Source organism: Anopheles funestus, chromosome 3RL (assembly GCF_943734845.2).
Source record: "Anopheles funestus chromosome 3RL, idAnoFuneDA-416_04, whole genome shotgun sequence".
In the NCBI taxonomy this organism is placed as follows: domain Eukaryota; kingdom Metazoa; phylum Arthropoda; class Insecta; order Diptera; family Culicidae; genus Anopheles; species Anopheles funestus.
In genome coordinates, this window is record NC_064599.1 from 38,375,260 (window position 1) to 38,395,429 (window position 20,170).

At 40.7% G+C, this 20,170-nt stretch overlaps 5 protein-coding genes across 7 annotated transcripts; 3 read left to right on the top strand and 2 right to left on the bottom strand.

Annotated features, from left to right (window-relative positions):
• Positions 1–398: 398 nt before the first annotated feature.
• Positions 399–1,835, bottom strand: LOC125771092 (cuticle protein 16.5-like). The gene has a single exon (XM_049441314.1). The coding sequence runs from the start codon at positions 1,647–1,649 to the stop codon at positions 699–701; it is 951 nt and encodes a 316-aa protein (XP_049297271.1). The 5' UTR covers positions 1,650–1,835; the 3' UTR covers positions 399–698.
• A 3,280-nt stretch (positions 1,836–5,115) lies between these two features.
• On the bottom strand, positions 5,116–8,012 carry LOC125771088 (zinc finger protein 28-like). The gene is made up of 2 exons (XM_049441309.1): positions 7,757–8,012; positions 5,116–7,695 (listed from the first exon to the last, which is right to left on the bottom strand). The coding sequence occupies exons 1-2, from the start codon at positions 7,859–7,861 to the stop codon at positions 6,301–6,303; spliced, it is 1,500 nt and encodes a 499-aa protein (XP_049297266.1). The 5' UTR covers positions 7,862–8,012; the 3' UTR covers positions 5,116–6,300.
• A 138-nt stretch (positions 8,013–8,150) lies between these two features.
• On the top strand, positions 8,151–15,797 carry LOC125771089 (uncharacterized). Of its 3 annotated transcripts, none has more exons than XM_049441310.1 (3): positions 8,151–8,633; positions 8,703–10,435; positions 14,459–15,797. In XM_049441310.1, the coding sequence occupies exons 2-3, from the start codon at positions 10,235–10,237 to the stop codon at positions 15,695–15,697; spliced, it is 1,440 nt and encodes a 479-aa protein (XP_049297267.1). In that variant the 5' UTR covers positions 8,151–8,633; positions 8,703–10,234; the 3' UTR covers positions 15,698–15,797. The 3 variants fall into 3 exon arrangements, with proteins under 3 accessions (XP_049297267.1, XP_049297269.1, XP_049297268.1); XM_049441312.1 differs by lacking the exon at positions 14,459–15,797 and adding an exon at positions 10,502–11,702 and having other exon boundaries at positions 8,153–8,633; XM_049441311.1 differs by lacking the exons at positions 8,151–8,633; positions 8,703–10,435 and adding an exon at positions 13,787–14,398.
• Positions 15,795–17,295, top strand: LOC125771091 (uncharacterized). The gene is made up of 2 exons (XM_049441313.1): positions 15,795–16,428; positions 16,493–17,295. The coding sequence occupies exons 1-2, from the start codon at positions 16,195–16,197 to the stop codon at positions 17,237–17,239; spliced, it is 981 nt and encodes a 326-aa protein (XP_049297270.1). The 5' UTR covers positions 15,795–16,194; the 3' UTR covers positions 17,240–17,295.
• A 997-nt stretch (positions 17,296–18,292) lies between these two features.
• Positions 18,293–20,043, top strand: LOC125771094 (alcohol dehydrogenase 1-like). The gene is made up of 5 exons (XM_049441317.1): positions 18,293–18,551; positions 18,613–18,846; positions 18,912–19,085; positions 19,149–19,306; positions 19,380–20,043. Exons 1-5 carry the CDS (start codon positions 18,459–18,461, stop codon positions 19,498–19,500), a joined length of 780 nt encoding a protein of 259 aa, XP_049297274.1. The 5' UTR covers positions 18,293–18,458; the 3' UTR covers positions 19,501–20,043.
• Positions 20,044–20,170: the final 127 nt, after the last annotated feature.

The following is a 20,170-nucleotide window of genomic DNA, read 5'->3' on the forward strand; positions in this document are numbered from 1 at the left end:
TAAGATTTATTCAGGCCTGGAACTGAATGGAGAGATGCTGTTGCTCAATGGAGCCGATCAATATTTAATTTTTCGTTACAGAAGGCGCTCCGCATATGGGGTAGGATCAAAAGTGTGTCTTAAAGATCGCAAAGGATCTGAACTACTGTTCCGTTACATGCTCGTCGTACAGATTGGGAGCAAAGGCAGCCGTTAAACGGGTAAGCTGGCATGTGACCCCCCAGGTTTGATATCCCTGTTCAAGTTTTTTTGTTGACCACGGAACGTTCAGAGAGATCCCTTCGAGAAGAATGAATAGGATTACTAAATTTTTGTAAAATTACCTCAACGTTTTGTTTATTACCGGAGCGATGAATCTATTCGGATGCAACAAAGTGAAAGGAGACTTAAACGGGGAGTTAACTTGCAAGGTTTTTTCACCTCCTGTGCGTCTCGATTTGAGAGCTGGTACTATGCACATTAATTTTTTTATTCACTTTCAAACTCTCATTTCAATAGATTTTTTTTAACCTTTCCTTTTTTGCTGACTATATGATTTTCTGTACAGAGTATATCTACTGGCGTAACAGTCATCTTTTGATCCTGTGATCATTGTTTGTGGCATTTGCTGGGGATAGATCGGGGTACGATCGGGCTGTTGTATGATTCCGGGGGTCTATTGCTTGGCTGTTGTGGATCGATTGCGCTACTGCAATACCTTACTGTAGGCTGCGCGCCTTAGCTTCGGCGACGGCCTTCAGATGCTCTTCCTTGGCCTTGGCGACCTCGGGCGTATCCTGAACCGGCTCGGGCAGTTCGGCAGCAATGTCAACGGGCTGCGCGCGAGCGGCGAAAGTGAACGAGGTGGCCGGAGCAGCTGGGTAAGCGTACTGGGCGTATGCCGGCAGGGCGGCGTAAGGGGCAGCAGCGTACTGGGTGTAAGCAAGTGGCGCCGACTGGGTGTAGGTCGAGTACGCGAAGGAGGCGGGAGCCTTCAGTTCGATGGCAGCCGGGGCTGGGGCGGCGGCATAGGTGGTATAGGCCGCGATCGGTTGCGCGATCGAGTGGGTCGAGTAAGCGAACGAGGCAGGGGCGGCGGCGGTGTACGTGGCGACCGGGAGTGGCAGAGCGGCAGGCGCAGCAGCAATGGCCGGAGCGGCAGCAATGATGGTGGCCTCGGAATCTTCCTTCTCGGCGGCGGCGTTGCGCAGCTTAGCCTCCTCGATGGCGGCCATATGGTCGGCCTTAGCAGCGGCGACCTCGGGCGTGTCCTTGACCGGTTCGGGTGCGGTGCGTGTTTCAACCGGAGCCACCGGCAGGTTGGAAGCAGCCACCCGGAATCCGTTCAGCGCGTCAGCAGTGTATGCGACGGTTTGCAGTTTGTTCTCCGCATCCAGATAGCTGTACGAACCGCGGGTGATACCATCGAACGACTTTGACTCCGCCTTGGCCGACAGTCCTCCGTTGTATCCATACGAATATTGGCCGAGTTCGTCCTGGGCGTGGTACTGGCTGTGCAGTTCAGCCGGTCCAGCCGCAACATACGTGGCCAGTGGTGCTCCAGCGGCAGCGTACAGGGCCGGTTGGCCGTACGTTGTTGCGTACAGCGTGGCTGATGGAGCAGCGGTGGCAATGGCCAGCAGGGACGATACTACGACGAACAGCTTCATATTTGATACTTGGGTTTGCTGATGGTGGTGTTTAGAACGCAAATGGATTCGGTAGCGCTGCTGGGGAATGGATTCCACTCAGTACTCGCTTCGAGTCGGAGGACAGAACACGATTGATGCTGGTCCAGTTAATTGGGGTACGCTTTTATACGCTCGTAACATTCGGTTCGCTGACTTTGCCGAAACGGAAATCATTTCGCCACCGATCCGATCGTATGTTCCATTCCTCACACACACACGCACACCTTCCGTCCAGGGCTTTGTGTCCATGCTCTGTGTCCCGATGTGTCCTGTGGGACCGACAGTGAGTGTGTCGGAACCGGTTCTTCCGCAAAGACGAAGAAGGCATCAGTTACTTCCAGACGCGCGTCGATCATCTGACCTTGCTACACATACGGCGAGAGCAGTTGGTGCAATTGTTTTACGCCATTGCGCCATGGACAGGTTGTTGTACGCCAACCCCGTACACATTACCAACGGAGTCGTCCTCGCACATTGGTTGGTTGTGTGCACATTCACTTTCATTATCAGCACCACGATGGTTCTTGACATTGGTTGCGGGAACTTGCTCCCGATGGGAATTTGACGGGAATGAGCGAAAAAAGCCTGTCGGAAACACTGAGTGCGTGATAGTTGACCATATCGATTTGGAGGAGTTTAATGGTAAATTCTATGAAACTTAATACAAGTTGTGTAAACTTATGAATATGTCAGGCAAACAGATTTAGATAAGATAATAAGATGATAAGCTTTTGGTAGATTTTGAAATTGTAAATGAATATTTAAATTTATGAAATTGCTATGGTCAATTTTATTGATTTTGTTACGTTTCAAAATTCATGTTTAAGTACTTTTAGAAAAGTTTCATAATTACACCTTAACATTGTCATAATCCTATTTTCCTTTAAATAGTTTACTGCATAACATTCTTGCCGGTTTAATCTGTTTACCTTTTCCTTAACTAAACGCAATGCGTGTGCGGCAATTGCAGCAAAGGTCAAGATCATCATCACACGGCTCAGTGCGTGTTGTAGCGGCGTGTAGTTGAAAGTGATACAAAATGCCGGTACATGCGGCATGTTCAGAGCCATCCGTTGACGGTTTTCTCCAGTCCTGCCGGCGAAGGTATTTCGCTTCGGTATTCCTTTCATGCGGAAGTGAATCTTCCAGCAACAGAAGTGCAAAGCGTAAGTACGTGGTGCTCCACCTAAAGGTTGGGTGTAAAGAAGGTACATCCCGAACACGATTCCCGATAGCGATTATGATAATGCTGATGGTCGTTTGTTTGCTCCCGATTGGGTGGTGCAATAAGTATTGTGATTTGCCTGCGCCAGTAGTAACAGGACTCAACCCTTGGCTGTTCAAAATTGTACGAGGTTTAGTTCGAACTAGAAGATTTTTTTCTCAATTGTGGACACATAAAACCTATTTAAAAAAACAAATTTTAATAAGTTTAACATTTTTACCGAATAACTTAAATTGTTAGCTTATGTATAATTAAACAAAAATTAATTTACTACTGCACATAAAAACAAAATTTGACGCGTTCGAGGATAGTTATTCGCTTGTGGTGGCATCCGAAGAATGAAGAGAATAAAAAAAAGCCGGACAATTAATTAGACGCTGAGGTACGGTCACAAACAATCTGCTGCTGGTGACGGCCACAATATTGATAGTAAAAGAGCAATACAAGGAGTGGAAGGGAACGATTCATATAATAAGGTTTTTTTGTTTAGCACAAAACCGTACCGCGAGAAATGGTAACAAAAGAGCTACAATGATATTTACACAAACGATAAATCTTTGAAGAAGATTCTTCCACCCTTATGTTACCAGATGGTGTACATTTTCCGGTCGTTTATGTGTTGAACGTGTGTTGCATGGTTGGAGGAAATATATTTCATATCATACCGGCACGATCGTTTGGTTCGGGTCTCACTATAACCTCCGGCAGATGATCGCGATCGTTGTAAAAGCTGAACGTTTATAATTTATAATTTAACAGCAAGAAATTGATGCTGGGTTGGATCGTTTTCAAACCTTCGTTCGCTTCGACACACGGCAGTAAACCATCGAAACCGTTTTGTCGGTTCGTGTCATTACAAGCGTTGAAGTTATTTGATTTATCAATGGCTGGCAGATAAATAAAGAAGCGATTGCTTCTCTGTCGCGGGGAAACATACATTTTTTACGATCGTGTAATACATATTTTATAATTGATAACTTAAAGCGACAGCTTCAATTAGTGTAAATGATGGCCGATTGACATGAGCAAGGGAATCAGCACGAATCAGCAAAGGGAAAAATACAACTTCTTTTTTTTGTGCTGGACTTTATCATTTGTGTCATCGTCTAGAATCCCAATTCCAAGGTCAGTGGAAATGAGGGCGTTCCTGCTGATGTAAAGAAGTACCAAGACTATGTGGTGTGTGTTTTTTTCAACTCTTCATTCTAGACCCGTTTCTCAAGTTGGTGGCAACCAAAGCCAAAGAAGCGAAAGTATTAAATTTCGCTACATGGGCAAAGGCAGCCGTATGTGTATCCCTTGTCATATCCTAATTAACGTATATGTCAATGATCGCAAAGAGTCAACATTTCGATCACAAGAATGTGATCACCACACGATCGACGTGTAGAATTTCTATCACCTCATCAATAAGGGAATGAACTGGTTTCTTCCATTTGTGATATTTGATGAAGAAAAGGTTAATGCATAGATTAAGTTGTACTTCACACTTCATCCAAATCCATGATCGTGCATTGTAACAGAATCGAAACCTTTAGAACATATTAATACGTTACGGGCGTATTGAAAAGAAAAATCGATCACAGAAATAAGATCGCCTTGGATTTGTAAATGGTCTCACAAAAGAAGAAGAAGAAAAAAACAGTATTGTCCATTAAAAAAAATTCTTCACCTGACGACTAGCGTCAGGGTTGTAAGAGCTACGTTCTACGCATCCATTCCACCTTTCCTGTTTCTGCAACAACAATCTCTTCCCTTCAAGTAACCAGTTCGGTTGCAGTACGGTTCGCATAGTTTGTAATGTAGCCGGGGCGTCGGTCGTACACCCGAAAAAGCATTCGATCTGTTCGAAAATGTCACCAGCTCATTCCACCCAGCGCTAGTTATTTTATCCAACCATACACTCAGTTTACTGCACGCAAGAAAAAGGAAATCGACAAGGTGGAACTAGACCCAAAAGGTGGTTGATATTTACCGATGCTTATCGGACAATAATTTAGTCGCAATGTGAGTAAAACCGTCCCGCTCACTGGCATCGAGATATGGTAGAAGTTTCTGCTTCTTTTCTTCAGCCATTCAAGCTGCTTAACGCCATTAGCAATATATGATCGTTTGCAATATAGATCACAAGGCGTTTCAATGCTTAAACAGTAAGTTGTTTAATGTGTTAATTAAAAATATATTCGTGTGAAGTGTTAACAAAGAAAAAAAAACAATAAATTTTTATCAACAGAAGCTAAAATGTTTAGCAGTATTTTTTTTCTGTTGTCGTACGAGTTTTAATTTCCATTTGAAATGCATGTTGTGTACATTTGTTCAGTCTCTAAACAAATGTTGTTGTGAAATTGTAACTCATCCTTCAATATTGCATTGCGAAGGAAATATGCAAAGCAGCAGCAATGTAATTATTACCCCATCGCAACACAATCCTTGAACAAAGAACCGGTTGAATACCACGTTTCGTGATGATTAATTTTCTGTATGCTCATCGAATCATGTGTTCTTGCTGTGTAGTTTTAATCATTGGCAGCCTAATGATGGATGATGTCCCTTTCATCTTTTCTTTTATTATAGAAAGATCAGCCCTAACTTGATTTATGTTGCTAAAATGAGCACCGAGAGGTTCCTGGTTTATGTTGCGGCGTGAATGCTTTGTCTCTATTTTAAATGTAAATAAAAGCTTAGTCCCAGAGGTCGAAAAACGTATAATTTTTAATATTAATTAGAGAAAAAAAAATCAATGTAACTAGTTTCGTTTTATTAGATTAGTTATCGTTCTTTAAAAAATACAAAAATAGCACCATATACCAGATAAAAAATAAGTCATTTTTACGAAAAAAAAAATATCTAAAAATGTACACTTTTTTGTAACAAACATTAGACCACTAAACTCAGGCAAGCGTGGGATGAATGCGAATTAGCTTTTGGTGGAGTAAAGAAATATTTTGAAGGTGTCTCAACTCGTCTCAACTCATGCAATTGCAGCTAATGGAAAGGCTTAAAAATAGCAACAAAAGATATACACAAATAATGAACGAATTGAAGATTAATTCAGTTCTTCAGCAAATATAATAAAAGTTAATGAATTTAACATGAAATAAATTTATCCTAAATCAGATCCGGTTATTTTGACTTTCCTTTGTCGATTTTCTCTTGCCTTGTCTGTGCCTTGGATAGCATCTAAAGATCAGACTTCACGTTGGATTACATCTGGTTTGTTCAATAAAGTAAAAATAAATCCATCGTAAGAGAGTTACCGATCTTGCCGTCTAAGATTCTCAAAACGATCGTGATATTGATTCGTAAATGAATGGCAATGCTTGATCAGAATAAATACCCTATTCCTATTTAACTCTATTTAATTAGGTTTGGTTTGTAGCTGCGTCAATTGCAAAATGGTTCTTACTATCGCGTGGGAGAAATGTCCCGTAGAAATAATTTTTCTTTCACAACATTTGTCCGCTGTTTGGAATGTTTCGAAGCTATATGCGCTAATATCGTATTCGAACGTACCAATTTTTGACATACTGGACACTTCTTCTTTAGATGAACACGTAGATGCTTACGAAGTTGGTATTTAGTTAGAAAGGCTCGTCCACATTCATCACACTGAATGGGGAGGCGTTTCGTATCAGTTTCATCCATACAGTCCGTGAACTCACTAGAGTCTTCGGATAAAGCAACGCTGTTGAATGATTTTAAATGCTTTTGAATGTGAGAAGAACTGGCCGTCTCTTTACATACTGGACACACCATCTTTTTGTGTGTGATTCGATGTAATGTTAGTTGCGATGCATTTTCAAACAACTTTTTACATTCCATACATTTGAACAGCTCATTCGGCGATCCATCGTGCTTTCGATGTAATGTCGCTATGTGTTGCTTAATTCTATCCGTTCTTAATATTTTGTTACACATCGGACACTCTGTCGTACGATGAAGCCGTTGATGTCGGATTAGTTGCGGCTTATCAAAGAATTTCTCCTCACACTTACAGCATTTGTACCTTTTCGTACAATAGTATACGCGTTCTTTGTCAACCGTATTACCGTCTTTTACTTCGATATTGCCTTCACCGGGAAGTAGATCCAACTCATTACCCACAGAATTGCACATTGGCAAGTGATTTCCGCTGTGTTGTGCTAGTGATCTGATCAATAACTGATCTGGTAACCGGAGGTGATGGTTGAGTTGTTCCTCAGTTTTAAACAATTCCTGACAATTTGCACAACGAAACTCACCATCCGCTTGTAGCAGTTTTACATCGGGATGCTTCTTAGTGAAGTGATCTTTAATTTTATCTGATCTAAACAGCATATTACAGACGGGACATTCTTTCTTCTGATGAACGCGCCGGTGTTTGTACAGTTGGATTTTGTTAGAAAGTACCAATTCACACTCATCGCAAGTGTACCGAAGGTCGGAATTTAGTTGCTTGTTCATGCTGGTTGCATTACCACATTGTCTTTGCCTGTGTATGCTAATATTTTGCGAGGAAAGTTGTGTCGTGGACAGTTCTAAAAGTGTATCATCTTCAACGAGTGATGTGTTGCAGACGGTTAAAATATCTGTATCCAAGTTGGATAAAGCTTCTTCTCCGTCATCGTTGTCAGAATGATGATGTACGGGGGAATCGTTAATCGCAACTCTGCTAGACGATTCTGTTTTATTGGATGTACAATACTGCTGTTCCAGGTACCGTTGGTTCTGTTGCACTTTTAGGCTGTAGCTGAAAAAATTGCGAACAGCGGAAGAACATCCCGTACATACATACATGGGCAAACCATCTTTGTTGACTATCTGCAAGGGTCGCTCGATAAGTATAAAGATGAAAATGAATTGCGATAGGAGAAGGACTTACCGAGAAGGAGAAAACTGTCTCCATCATCGTACGAAATTCGCTTTGCCCGATTGTGGTACGTTTCCTGTTAACTATGTTTAAACACAATCGGCAATTCTCGTTCATGATGTACGGCACATTCAGTATACGGAGGGAATTGTATAATCCGTTAAAAACGTGTTGGAAATTAATTTAAAGTAGTTAATCGCATTGTAACTACCGAAGGCATCACATCGAGCGGGCCAGAAAATACGTACGTAAAAGAAGCTCGGTTTGTTATTGTTATGACAGCATCCAACACGAAAGATTCCGAAAATTCCTCTGCTGTTGCTGCTGCAGCTGCTGAAATCAGCTTTCGCCCAGCACAACGCAGCAATGACATTTTAACCAAAAACTGTCAGAATGTGTGAACAAAACAAATCCATCCATTTGAGCGGTAAAGTGCAGCAGCAATCTTCCAAAACATTTTATTAATCTGCGCGCGTGATTTTAGGGGAAATTAGTAATTTCTAATGCAAAACATTGGTGCATTACGATGGAGAACAAAGTGGCATTATGAATAGTTCATAATCTTCAGTAGCAAGCTAAAGTTACTACAAGGACAAACTGTAGTTCCGAGAAGGATAAGGAGCAGAAGAAACAAATACAATATTTGGAGTTTCGAATACGTTCGGAGCGGAAAATGAGTGGCCCTGCAAGTCTTCCGATGGCGAATGTTTTCAATCGTCAGTACGGCAATAAAGATCCTACGAACCAACAACCAGTCGTCGGCCCTCCACTGAAAGCGACTTACCTTTCGCACTGTCGACTATGTTTGAGCGATCAGTTTGGTGAAACCTGCATCAGCGTCAAGGATGAACAGTTCAAGAACATGTTGAATCACGTATTTCGCTTTCCGGTGAGTAGAATATTTGTCTAACAATGCTCTGTGAATATAATAGATCCTTAATTCTAATGCTAATTTCAGATTACGTTCCAAAAAGGGTTGCCGTTGAATGTCTGCACCAAATGTTATAAAGGCGTGGATCTGTTCTACAGGTACACTTTCCAAGTGTTGGCTAACCAGAAAACACTGGAAGACGCATTGATTCCAGACAATAAACTGAAGCAGACTAACACTAAAAGAACGATTCACGAGCGTGGTCCACGTACCGATAGCAATCAAGGAAGAAAGGTGACGAATGTGATAAGAATTGGTAGTGATGGATTTCAAAAAGAAATGAAAGATTACCTGATCGATGTAGATATGCAATGTGAAAATGCATTAGACGATTCAGAAGACAGTCGGGAGTCATGTTTGCCACCATCCAATTATGAAGATATACAAACACATTTCGTTGCGGTTCCAGGTGTTTTCCTCGGCATGGAAATTGATGATACTGAGTGTATGAAAAAAACCAATACGAAACCAGTTGAAGACGCACCGTTTGTCATCGAAATTATATCCGCAAGTGATGACGAATTTGAAGTAAATGCAAAAGATGAGAGCGTTACCAATCACACGACGTCTGGAAAACGAAATCGGAGTCCAGTTTCAAAAGTACAGTTTAATGAAAGAACATCGTCTCAGGCTAAACCAGTTGCTGTTAGTGTGAAAAATGTTAGCAAATTGGAAAAACCAAAAACTAATCTAGTTGGTGGCATAACTGTCGCCGATTTTGCAAAAATAACTAATAGAGCTGAGGATGGTGGAATATCTTCGAAAAATATTGATAAGACTAAAACGAGTACACTGACGGCCAGACGCAATGTACGTAATACTTTTAACCAACAGAATGCAACTAAAGAAACAAAATGCTTTCCATGACTATCTTTCAACTAAAGCTAAACAGATTAAATTGAAGATATTTAAACGGCCATGAAAACCATGTAGATCAAGCCTTAACATATTCAATAAGAGAAAGATACAAAATATTGCAAAATCTGGCTTCATATACAAATTCTAATTCCTGATATTGTGGTACAAAATGTCTGCAGCTTCGAAAATGACATGCTCGCACCTGTATGTATTTCTTTTCTACGAACTTTCACCAAAAAATGAAAAATAAAATAAACTGAGAACTGTCGTAACTACTGCGCTAAAAACTGAATAACAAGAAAGCAGTTAATTCGTCGTTGAATTCATTCTAGAGGAAAAAGTTTGACATACCTGATCAACCCTAATCAATTCAAACATCACCGCCAGCTGACGCTCGCGAAGAACTGTCAGATTGTGTGATCAAAACAGCCTCAACCATTTGAGCGGCAAAGTAAACAAACGCATCTATCTTCAAATGATTTTTACTAAATCGTGCTTGATTTTAGGTGAAATCAGCAATTTTCCATACAATACGCTGGTGCATTACGATGTTGAAACAAATGGCATTGTGAACAGTTTATAACCTTCGGCAATAAGGTGCACTTTATATGGACGAATTATCGTGTCGGAAAGGCCAAGGCGAACAAGAAATCAGCGTATTATTTTAAGCTTAAATAGTTCTGGTGTAAAATAGTTGTGCAATGAGTGGTCCTAGCAGTATGCAGTATACCAAAGCAAACGATATGTCCACAGCTCCGGTCATATTGCTAAATGGTCTTCCCGTGAAGACGACTTATATGGCCAATTGTCGACTATGTTTGGGAACCAACTTTGGCGATAAAAGCACCACCATCGTCGATGAACGGTTTGGCGTCATGTTGTCGAATATATTTCCCTTTCCGGTGAGAGACATTGTAAAAGCATTTGGATTCAACCATTGCTCAATAGATTGCTTATTCTAATTTTAGATACCGAACCAAATAGGGCTACCGATGAATGTTTGCAGCAAGTGTAGAAAAGGCGTGGAGCTTTTTTTCAGATACAGCAACAAAGTGCGAATGAATCAGAAGAAACTGGAAGAAACATTCATCCCAATAGATTGTGAACAAACTGCTAACATTGGTAGTGTACCCCCGGGAAGATTTCAGCAGGTTGTTCCCGATACGAATCGAGTACAAGAAGTATCGAATATTGTAGAAATTACAAGCGACGATGAATTTCAAAAGGAAACAAACGATGATAAACTGCTCGATGTAGATATGCAGTGTGAACCTGTAACAGATAGTGGACAATTCAACCATGATCCACTTTTGCAACCATCAAGCTATGACGCTACACAAATGCATTTCGTAGCGGTTCCAGATTTAGCGAAAAAATTGGTCTGTAGTGAAATTCCCAAGCGTAACAAAAAACGCAGTAAGAAGTCGGTTGCACAGGCCCCACTAGTGATAGAAATTATATCCCTAAGTGATGAAGAAGGTGAAGAGAGCGCTCAAACTGATCGTAAAGGTAAACAAAAACAGTATGCAACACAGAATCAGCATCCACCTGTAAAAGCGCAGACCAGTGGAAGAACATCGTCCCAAACTAAACCATCAACTTCAACGGTACACAATATAAACAATGTGGACAAAGCAATCGATAGCTTGGCTAGTAGCGTAACTATGGTCTATTATGAAGCCGATATAAATGAAGGAATGGATGAAGCAACAACTTCGACGTTGGTTGAGAAAGATGTAAAAACCGCACCAACGTCTAAACGCAATATGCGTAGCACAGTCAAAGAATCGAATGCAAAGCGGAAGACACAAGAACTCAAGAACGTTCGACGTTCCCGTTAGTGAAAAGGTACATAAAAAAATAGAACGTAAAATTAATGTTTAAGTAAACTAGCTTAATCGGTTAAAAATGTTCATATGAGAAACATTGCCGGTACTTTAAATTACACGCCATCCACCTGGTGAATGTGGTAGAAGTGAGTTTAGTCAGAATTCGCCAACGCTACTTTCATTACCAACTAGTTTTGTATATACATGTGGAAAAATCGTAATTTTCTTTGTTTTGTGGTGTAATTTTCTGCTACACCAAACGTGACATACCCGCCTTCCTAGTTGGATTTTCGTTTGCTATGAATTAAAACAAAATAAACCAAAAAAACGATTACTTGAATCTGCCGATTGTGGTTTTAGATGACCGTTTCACCGAACTGAACAACGGGTAATCCGAAACAAATTAGTAAAAGACCGCATTCTGTCCAATCCATATTGCCAGCTGACCCGGTGTGCAAAGAGCGAGAGAAACGGTCCGATTTTGGTCCGATGGCTGTAGCTGCGGTAAAAGTTTCGGAAAAAGGTGATTGCGACAGTTTTTCGCTTCGAAATTCGACCGTCGTCCTGACCTGTATTGTTCATCCTACCTCCTTCCTCTAGCATAAGGCTGCCCGGCGTGCAAAGAGCGAGACAAACGGACCTTTTTGGTTCGTTGACATGTAGTTTCGGTAAAAGTGTCGGAAAAAGTTGATCGCGCCGATTTTTCTCTCCGAAACTCGACTATTTTGAGAGCGGATCTATGTAAAAAGGAAAATTCTTTGATTATCAGGGCTATTATGAAACGCAAACGGAAATTTCACAAACGGAAAGTCACAATTCAAACGGAAAGCAAATTTGCATTATGGTTGCTCGTTGGAGTCATTGAAAGCTTCATCGACTTTTTTCTTGGATCAATCAATCTGTCAAGATGAAAACCATAAACAAAATTCAAAATAGCAGTTCGTCGAGAGAAGCAACTGTATGATTTTTTAACAAAATTTGAGTTTTGAAGTAGCAAATCTCATCACCACTGTTGTATTTCGTGTGAATAATGAGTTACAAAAGAAGTGGACACCTCCGTATTCACTTTTTTATAATCAATTCTCAAGAAAATTGTACTTTCCGTTGCTTTCGGCTGACGGAAAATTTTCTCTCTAACGGGGTTTCCGTTTGGTACAGGTAATGCAAATTTTATACTTTCCGTTTGTCATCAAGTTATCATTGATTTTTGAAACGTCTGAATGTGCCAAACGGAGAGCCAAACGGAAAGTCATAATACGAAAGGCAACTTTGTGTGACGTTTGAAAAGATGTTTGCGTTTCATAATAGCCCTGTATATGTGTATGCGGCCCGGTGGTGCATGTGAAAAACGGCGCCCGTCCACACGGCAGGGACCGGGTTCAAATCCCATCCGGACCGTCTCCCCGTAGCATGGACTGACTATCCTGCTACGTGGTAAAATAAGTCTTGATACGGCCAGGCCATTCTAACCGAGCAAAAAAAAAAAAAAAAAAATGTGTATGCTGACAGAGTTAGCTCGAGGTAGAATTATTTCCATCTCGTCCTGACCTGTATTGTTCATCCTGCCTCCTTCCTCTAGCGTTAAACCTGTATTGTGGAGGGCTAAGTTTGCTGTGCGCTAAGTCCGGGGCGGATGTGTTGTGGGACTTAAAAAAAATTTTAATCTGTTTGTGCGTGTATGATGCGCAGAGGATTGGAAATGTGAGCGTTTGCTTTGTGCAGTGCAATATTCAAATAAGTCTTACGATTTATGAAGAATTTATGTGCCTTTTCATGCCATTAATGTGTGGTGTTAGTTTTTTCCTTTCACTCCGTGCTTGCTTCGGCAAGCGCATTGAATTGAAGTGGGGAAAAAAACTTTCGGTACATATTGTGGAAACTTCTTCGCTTTTCTACACGACGATGAATACAGTTTGTGTTGTGTTTTGTGTGTGAAATAGTGATTATTGTTCTGGTTGATCTTGTGCCGTACGATCAACAAGCCGCAAATTAGTTTTCGCATTTGTTTTGGTGATAAATGATGTCAAATATCCCGTACGCGCAGGCATTGCGATTCTATACAGTAAATGATCGTGTTTTTGTCTTCCTTTTGTGTTTCTTGCCGGCATGCAATGAAGGATCGTGTCTTCTTCTTCTTGTGGGTTTTGTCCGCATTGTATGCACTGTATTCCTATGTGCAGTGCAGGATCGTGTGTACGTGTTCCTCTTACGCTGCTTGTCCGCATCGTTTGCACACTCTAACCCTATGTGCAGCGAAGGATCGTGTTTTCTTCATCCTCTTCGGCATCATTCGTACGTGTGAACCGAAGATCACTGCTTGAACCTACACGCACACGACGACAGAAATACGGAGAGCGCGCTCTGCAATGGATTGCTCGCAAAGGTCCGTTTCTCTTTTTTGCCCTATGCACACGGGAAAAGGTTCAAACTTGTCTTCCATCGGACCATTTTTTACAGGGAAGCTCAGACCATTTCTCACTCTATTTTTTTGGTCCGTTTCTCTCGCTCTTTGCACACCGGGTATCGCCTGCTAATGCTCACGAAGTAGCTGTCAGATTGTGTGATCAAAACAAAGTAAAGCATTTGAGCGGTAAAGTAAACAAACGCTACTTTCTTCGAATGATTTTCGCTAAATCGTGCTTGATTTTAGGTGAAATCACTAGGTTTCTGTGTAATACGTTGGATAGTTATGATGAACAAAAGTGGAAAAAGTAAAAATTGTTTGTAACATGCGGAAAAAAGGTTAACTTTAAAGGGACGAATGATTGTTCTGGAAAGGCCAATGGAAACAAGAAACAAACTTTAATATTGAAAGTGAATTAGTTTTGAAGCAAAATAAGTGGCCATAGCAGTGTACAATTCACCCAGCGAAAAGATATGACCGAAGCTCCGGTCATATTGTTAAACGGTCGTCCCGTGAAGACGACTTACATGGCCAATTGTCGACTATGTTTGGGAACCAACTTTGGCGTAAAAAGCACCACCATCGTTGATGAACGGTTTAATTTTATGCTGGCGCATGTATTTTCATTTCCGGTGAGTACCATCATAGAGTCATTTGGTAACAAGCGTTGTAATAGCTAATTGTAATTTTAGATACCGAACCAAATAGGGCTACCGATGAATGTTTGCAGCAAGTGTAGAAAAGGTGTGGCGATATTTTACAGATACAGCAATCAAGTGCAAATGAATCAGAAGGAACTGGAAGCAACATTGCTCACGACCGAAAAACATTTGAAAAATAGTAACAATGTAATTGAGATCGAGAATGATGATAGCATAATCGATGTAGATATGCTGTGTGAACCTGTAACAGAAGATGGAGAATACAGCCATGATCCACTTTTGCAACCATCAAGCAGTGACGCTACACAAACGCATTTCGTATCGGTCTCGACTGAAGACGATCATTTCTTCGATATCGAAACGGATGCTCTTGAATGTTTCAACAAATTTGATACGGATCGAGTTGAAGAGGCACCGCTTGTGATAGAAACTTTATTCACCTGCGATGAAGAATATTTAGAGAGCGCTGAAGACGATGATCGCCTAAGCGATCATAATTATTCTCAAACAACTTCTGCAAAACGAAATCAGTATCCGCTTCGCCAATCGCAGTACTGTGAAAAAACAACATCCCAAGCTGATCCAGTTGCTGCAACCGCAAAAGATGCTACCAATTTGGAGACACCAACAGATAATCTAGCTGAAAGCATATCATTGTCGGATTACGCATCAAATGGGAATGAAACAGATTCCAATGAAGATTCATATAATGAAACATTTGCGTCGAAGATTTGCGAAGGTACACGGTTGCCTAGACGCGGCGTTCGTAACACAATACAACAACGAAATGCAACCAAACCAGCAGACTGCTTTTCACGGGTGCAAAATTCTTCGCCCTTTCAACTAGTGCCAGTTAGCAGTCAGATCGAACTGGAGGAATTCAATCGGAAGCTAGAAGACCCTTACTATATGAATCAAGTTACAGAATATATCATGAGAGAGACCGGACAGGAAAGGTCACTGCACCTGATGCACAGCGCAATAGATTTACTATTTACAATGGAATTTTTTGCAACCTGCAACTGGAGTGGTGTCGGCATTCCTCATTCTAAAATCCCGTTCAAAAAACATTACCACATCTTGGAACTGTTTAGTCAGTTGGGGGCAGAGGACGGCCGTAAGCTACCAGCACATATGATAAGCAAATACTTCAAATGTAAATTTTGTCACGCGAAAGGGCGATTAAGGGGATACAAACACATTCGACAGTCGGCTCCACGACGAAGAAGTAACATGAAAATCTTAAAAGTTAAATTAGTTTCTGATTAACAATGTTTCATACGGTGAATTTTGCTTTACAGTGCAAATACTGTATTTGCAATTCAGTACACATGTGAAGAATCCTAAATCCTGAAGAATAAACCTAAAAAACCGAAATAATTGATTATGTTCTTGGGAAGTGAGTTTGACGCACCTGTATTGCATAATTCGAATTATTCGACCAGCAGAGCGCTGTACTGACGTTATTCAGCAGCTGTCAGCTGTGTTCGTGATCAAAACAAACTCAACCATTTCAGCGGCAAAACAAGTAAGTGCAGCTTGTGTGAATTTGGTTTATTTCGCGTTAACAGTCAATGGACAATTGAACGTGTTGTTATGTATATTGTTTGACAAAAAGCTTTCTATTACCTGCTACTGAAGAAGCATTTTATATGGATTACTCTGTATAATTAAAAGCTTCGTAACTATTATATTATCCTTGTGGCGCAGGAAGGAAATCCAGTAGTGAAACTAGTTAAAAAATTAGGTTGACCTGGTCTCACAAAATGAGCGGCTTTGGTGTTCCATTTGGCAACGATTTACCACCACCCCTTATACCACTGCCTAGTTGCCGCGCTCGTGTAAAACAACTGCAGGCTCGATTATTTAATGAAGTTCCGCTGGCGACAAGCTACACAGCCTCCTGCCGACTATGTTTGAGCAGCAACTTTGGTGAAAAAAGCACCACCATCATCGAAGGACAGCTTTGCGCCATGTTGAGGCACGTATTTCCTTTTCCGGTAAGTTTCACCTATCATACTGTAGATTGAAATGAATCTAATTGAATTTTTGTCGTGGTTTTAGATTAAGAATCAAATAGGGCTACCGATGAACGTTTGTACTGATTGTTACAAATCAATACATATGTTTTACGTATACAGTCATCAGGTCCGGATGAATCAGCAGAAACTGCAAGAAACGCTGGTGAAAGTAGAGTGCATGGACTACATTGACATTAATAATGCTCAATATCCCTTCCCGAACCGCGAAGAAAGAGAAAGGATGTTTGTGAGTGGTGACGAATCTCAAAAGAATGATGAAGATGAGATCTTAATTGATACAGCCGTACAATGCAAGCAAGAAGATGATGAAGCAGACCATGGTCAGGATCCACTTTTGTTGTTCAACGACGGAACGTCATTGTCGCTTACAACAGAGATTGGAACAGTTCAAACAGCTAGAGGTAGTTTGGGGCATCAAGCGTGTAATGTTGATGGCAAGACAAATGCCAATGGAAACGTCACAAATGATCGAAACGCAGAATCATCTTCGCTAGAATTGAGGAAGAAAACACAGGTTTCATCCGTAGAAAATGGGCATAAAACACTTGAACAGAACACAACAGACCTTACAAACCGCTTGGGAGAGAAGCCGTTATATATATGTAGCATTTGTAGTGAAACATTTGATAAACAGAATCTGTTAACTTGCCACCATAAAACGCACCTGATGAAAGAATGTCCAATATGCAATCAATCGATTCAGTATGCACTGCTGGCAAAGCATGTTATACAGGAACACGCGGAACGTGCCCGCCGGGAAAAAAAGTAAAATAGAAAATAGTAATGCAATTAACGATTAAAGACTCTCTAGGAGTCGCGTTGCTGCATTAAGAACATAGAAATGAAATAATTTTATATGAACGTAACGAAATGTAGAACTATAAATAATTCAGAATGTCATGTATATATTTAACCTAGGCTACACAACTTGGATTATAGCTAGAGTTAAATAAAAAAAAAAAATTTCAATTAATAATATATCGTCTTTCCCTTTTTAGTATCACAAACTCAAATTTCTACACCCTGAAGAACGTATTTTTTTTTGTATGTATGTATTTTTTCAAGTTACACATATCTTCAAGACTAAAAGCATGTAAAATAGCTGCCTAAAAGCATTTGACTGTTTTCAACAGCCAAACCATATGCTCAAAATAGACGAATTTTTAATCGAATGTGATTTTACGTTAATAGTCTCTCTTAAGAAAATAAAACCCGGTTACAAAAGTGGCATTCTATCCGTGACGTTTGGTGCATTAGTCCGAGTACCAACACTGCCTGAATAGAGCTGCCCAAAACTATTCTTAAGTTTTGCTTTAAGGTCGATACTGTTTGAAACTCGGATTACACAAATGGCTATTTTGTGCATGAGGGACGTCCCGATCGACACTTTGTTCTCATTTGGCGAATCGTCAAGCCGCACAGTAAAACTATACAATTAGATTGGCCTACCCTTTAGCTACTAAATGGTATAATTAACCGCACATTCTGAAACCTTATACATAGACAAAGTTCCTTTTGATCCCTAACGGACTCGCCTAATTGTACGGTCAAGTTTTGAAATTTATGTTACTAATATTTAAAACATATTTTGATCCAGTTGTATGTGAGTTTTCCTCCCGCTTATTACCTGAACCAGAAGCTGTTTGCTGCATCCAGAGATAAAGTAGTACTACTGGTGCTTATCAAATGCGCTTGCACCTAAACCTAACTAGGCGTTGCAATTAATTGGCGTGCGTGGTTCACCTTGCCGTACTAACTTCCTACGAATACGGCACCGATCTGCGGTTAGGCGCAAAAGTGGTTTGTGTTAACAGCTATAGCAACGAGGTGTAATGTGCATCTCAGGCGTTGCATGTACTCATTTATCGCTCACAGCTCTAATCTGTAGGACAGATTATCAGATTACGGTCTTTGGCTTTGAAAATTCGGTGTGAATTTATTGAACATTCGAAGGTTTTCATACAGTTTTTGTGTGTTTGTAGTTGGAAATGTCTCTAGCAGGTCAAAGTGCTGTAGTTTTCGGAGGTTGTGGCGGAATGGGAATAGCAATTGGACAGCATCTGCTCAAAGAGGGAGTGAAGGTGTGGAGGAAAAACCCAGAAAGATGTAAAGTGTAAAAGGATATCTTTTTCTTTAATTCAGAAACTGTTCATTCTGGATGTTGTGGAGTTGCCCGATTCAAGCTTAATGCGCCTGAAGGAATACAGTTCGGATGCACTGATACTCGGCAAAACATGTGATATCTCTAATCGTGAGGAGCTGAAGCAGATATTGGAAAAGGATGTGTTGGCAGCACTAGGACAGATAGACATTCTGGTGAACTCGGCTGGGATTGTGGAGAGTGACGTTCCCGACAAGCTGATCGCGGTCAATTTGGTAAATGGAAAAGAGATTCATTGTGCATTAAAATAATAGTCGATTTCTTTTTGCCATTCTATCAGACAGGTATTATTAATACGTGCCTGATTACACTCAATTTAATGTCCCGGGCAAAAGGTGGTAAAGGTGGCGTAATAGTGAATGTGGCATCGACCGCAGGACTAGAACCGATCGCATTTCTTCCGACGTACTGTGCGTCGAAGCATGGCATAATTGGTTTTACACGCTCAATAGGGGTAAGGCGTTTGGTTACAAATTCATGCACGCCTGCATTACAATCACATGTGCCCAATTCGTAGGTTGAACCCGTCTTCAACGAAACTGGAGTAAAGTTCATAACCATTTGTCCGGGCGGGACGCGTACACGAATGTTTGAAAATGTAAAAAAATTGTCCATCGAGATAGGGGCGTTGCAAAAAATGTTCAGGGAGTTTAAACATCCGTATGCACCGCAAAGGTAAGTCGCTGGGAGTGGATTTATTGCTTGGTTCATGTGAAACTATGATATTTCGGTCGTATATTCGATACAGTCCCGATGTTGTAGGAGCCTGCGTCGTTCAAGCCATCGCACAGGGAGAGAACGGATCCACATGGGTCTGTAACGATGGAAAGATCTCTCTCCATGCTTATCCAGCGACACAATATATGTGAAAGTATAGTGTAAAGTTCAATCTGACCACGTGGATTAGTTAAATAGAATAAATTCATTAATGCTTCTGCATTGTGTAACAAATAGTCTCGCTTTGTTTTGGTACGTTGGCCATCAGGTGCATCTGTTACGTGTGGTGCATAATACAAGTTTATATAGAAGTGTGTAACTAATGCATCTGATATACTAAGCACATGTTTAGTTTCAGGTTGATTTATTGCAATGTGTAGCCACTTTCAGTTATAGCTGATTACTTACCTTAAGTCATAGTGAATAAAAGGCGTAAATGATTGAAATTTGTTTCAAAGAATAATAACCATTATCTCGCTACACCGGCCAACAAAGAATTGAAATCGGGAAAAGGAACGGCTTTTTAAATCTCCATAATAACAAATCTGACAGTTGTCAATCGTAGCCGGAAAGGTGGACAGGTACAGGGTGGTTCGGAATTATTGCTAGCGAAATTATCAATTTACCCTCTACGCAGTAAATACAAAATCTACAATAAATGCTCACGTATTCTATATTTATATAGAATATATCAACTTCTTGATTTTACTATTGTTTATCTTCCGAATAAAAGACCTTTTATGCGAATCAAAAGAGCTTCAAAAGAAAGAAAAGAAATATTCAACTATCTCGACGAGACAGAATTAACGTAGAGTCTCGTTT

Excerpts from the sequence above, each read along its gene's own strand:
- LOC125771089 (XM_049441310.1), top strand. The coding sequence starts at position 10,235 with ATGAGTGGTCCTAGCAGTATGCAGTATACCAAAGCAAACGATATGTCC. Across the intron at positions 10,436-14,458 it reads CGAATATATTTCCCTTTCCG|ATACCGAACCAAATAGGGCT; the intron begins GTGAGAGACATT and ends TTGTAATTTTAG.
- LOC125771091 (XM_049441313.1), top strand. The coding sequence starts at position 16,195 with ATGAGCGGCTTTGGTGTTCCATTTGGCAACGATTTACCACCACCCCTT. Across the intron at positions 16,429-16,492 it reads GGCACGTATTTCCTTTTCCG|ATTAAGAATCAAATAGGGCT; the intron begins GTAAGTTTCACC and ends TCGTGGTTTTAG.
- LOC125771092 (XM_049441314.1), bottom strand. The coding sequence starts at position 1,649 with ATGAAGCTGTTCGTCGTAGTATCGTCCCTGCTGGCCATTGCCACCGCT.
- LOC125771088 (XM_049441309.1), bottom strand. The coding sequence starts at position 7,861 with ATGAACGAGAATTGCCGATTGTGTTTAAACATAGTTAACAGGAAACGT. Across the intron at positions 7,696-7,756 it reads AGACAGTTTTCTCCTTCTCG|ATAGTCAACAAAGATGGTTT; the intron begins GTAAGTCCTTCT and ends CGACCCTTGCAG.
- LOC125771094 (XM_049441317.1), top strand. The coding sequence starts at position 18,459 with ATGTCTCTAGCAGGTCAAAGTGCTGTAGTTTTCGGAGGTTGTGGCGGA. Across the intron at positions 18,552-18,612 it reads TGCTCAAAGAGGGAGTGAAG|AAACTGTTCATTCTGGATGT; the intron begins GTGTGGAGGAAA and ends TCTTTAATTCAG. Across the intron at positions 18,847-18,911 it reads AGCTGATCGCGGTCAATTTG|ACAGGTATTATTAATACGTG; the intron begins GTAAATGGAAAA and ends CCATTCTATCAG.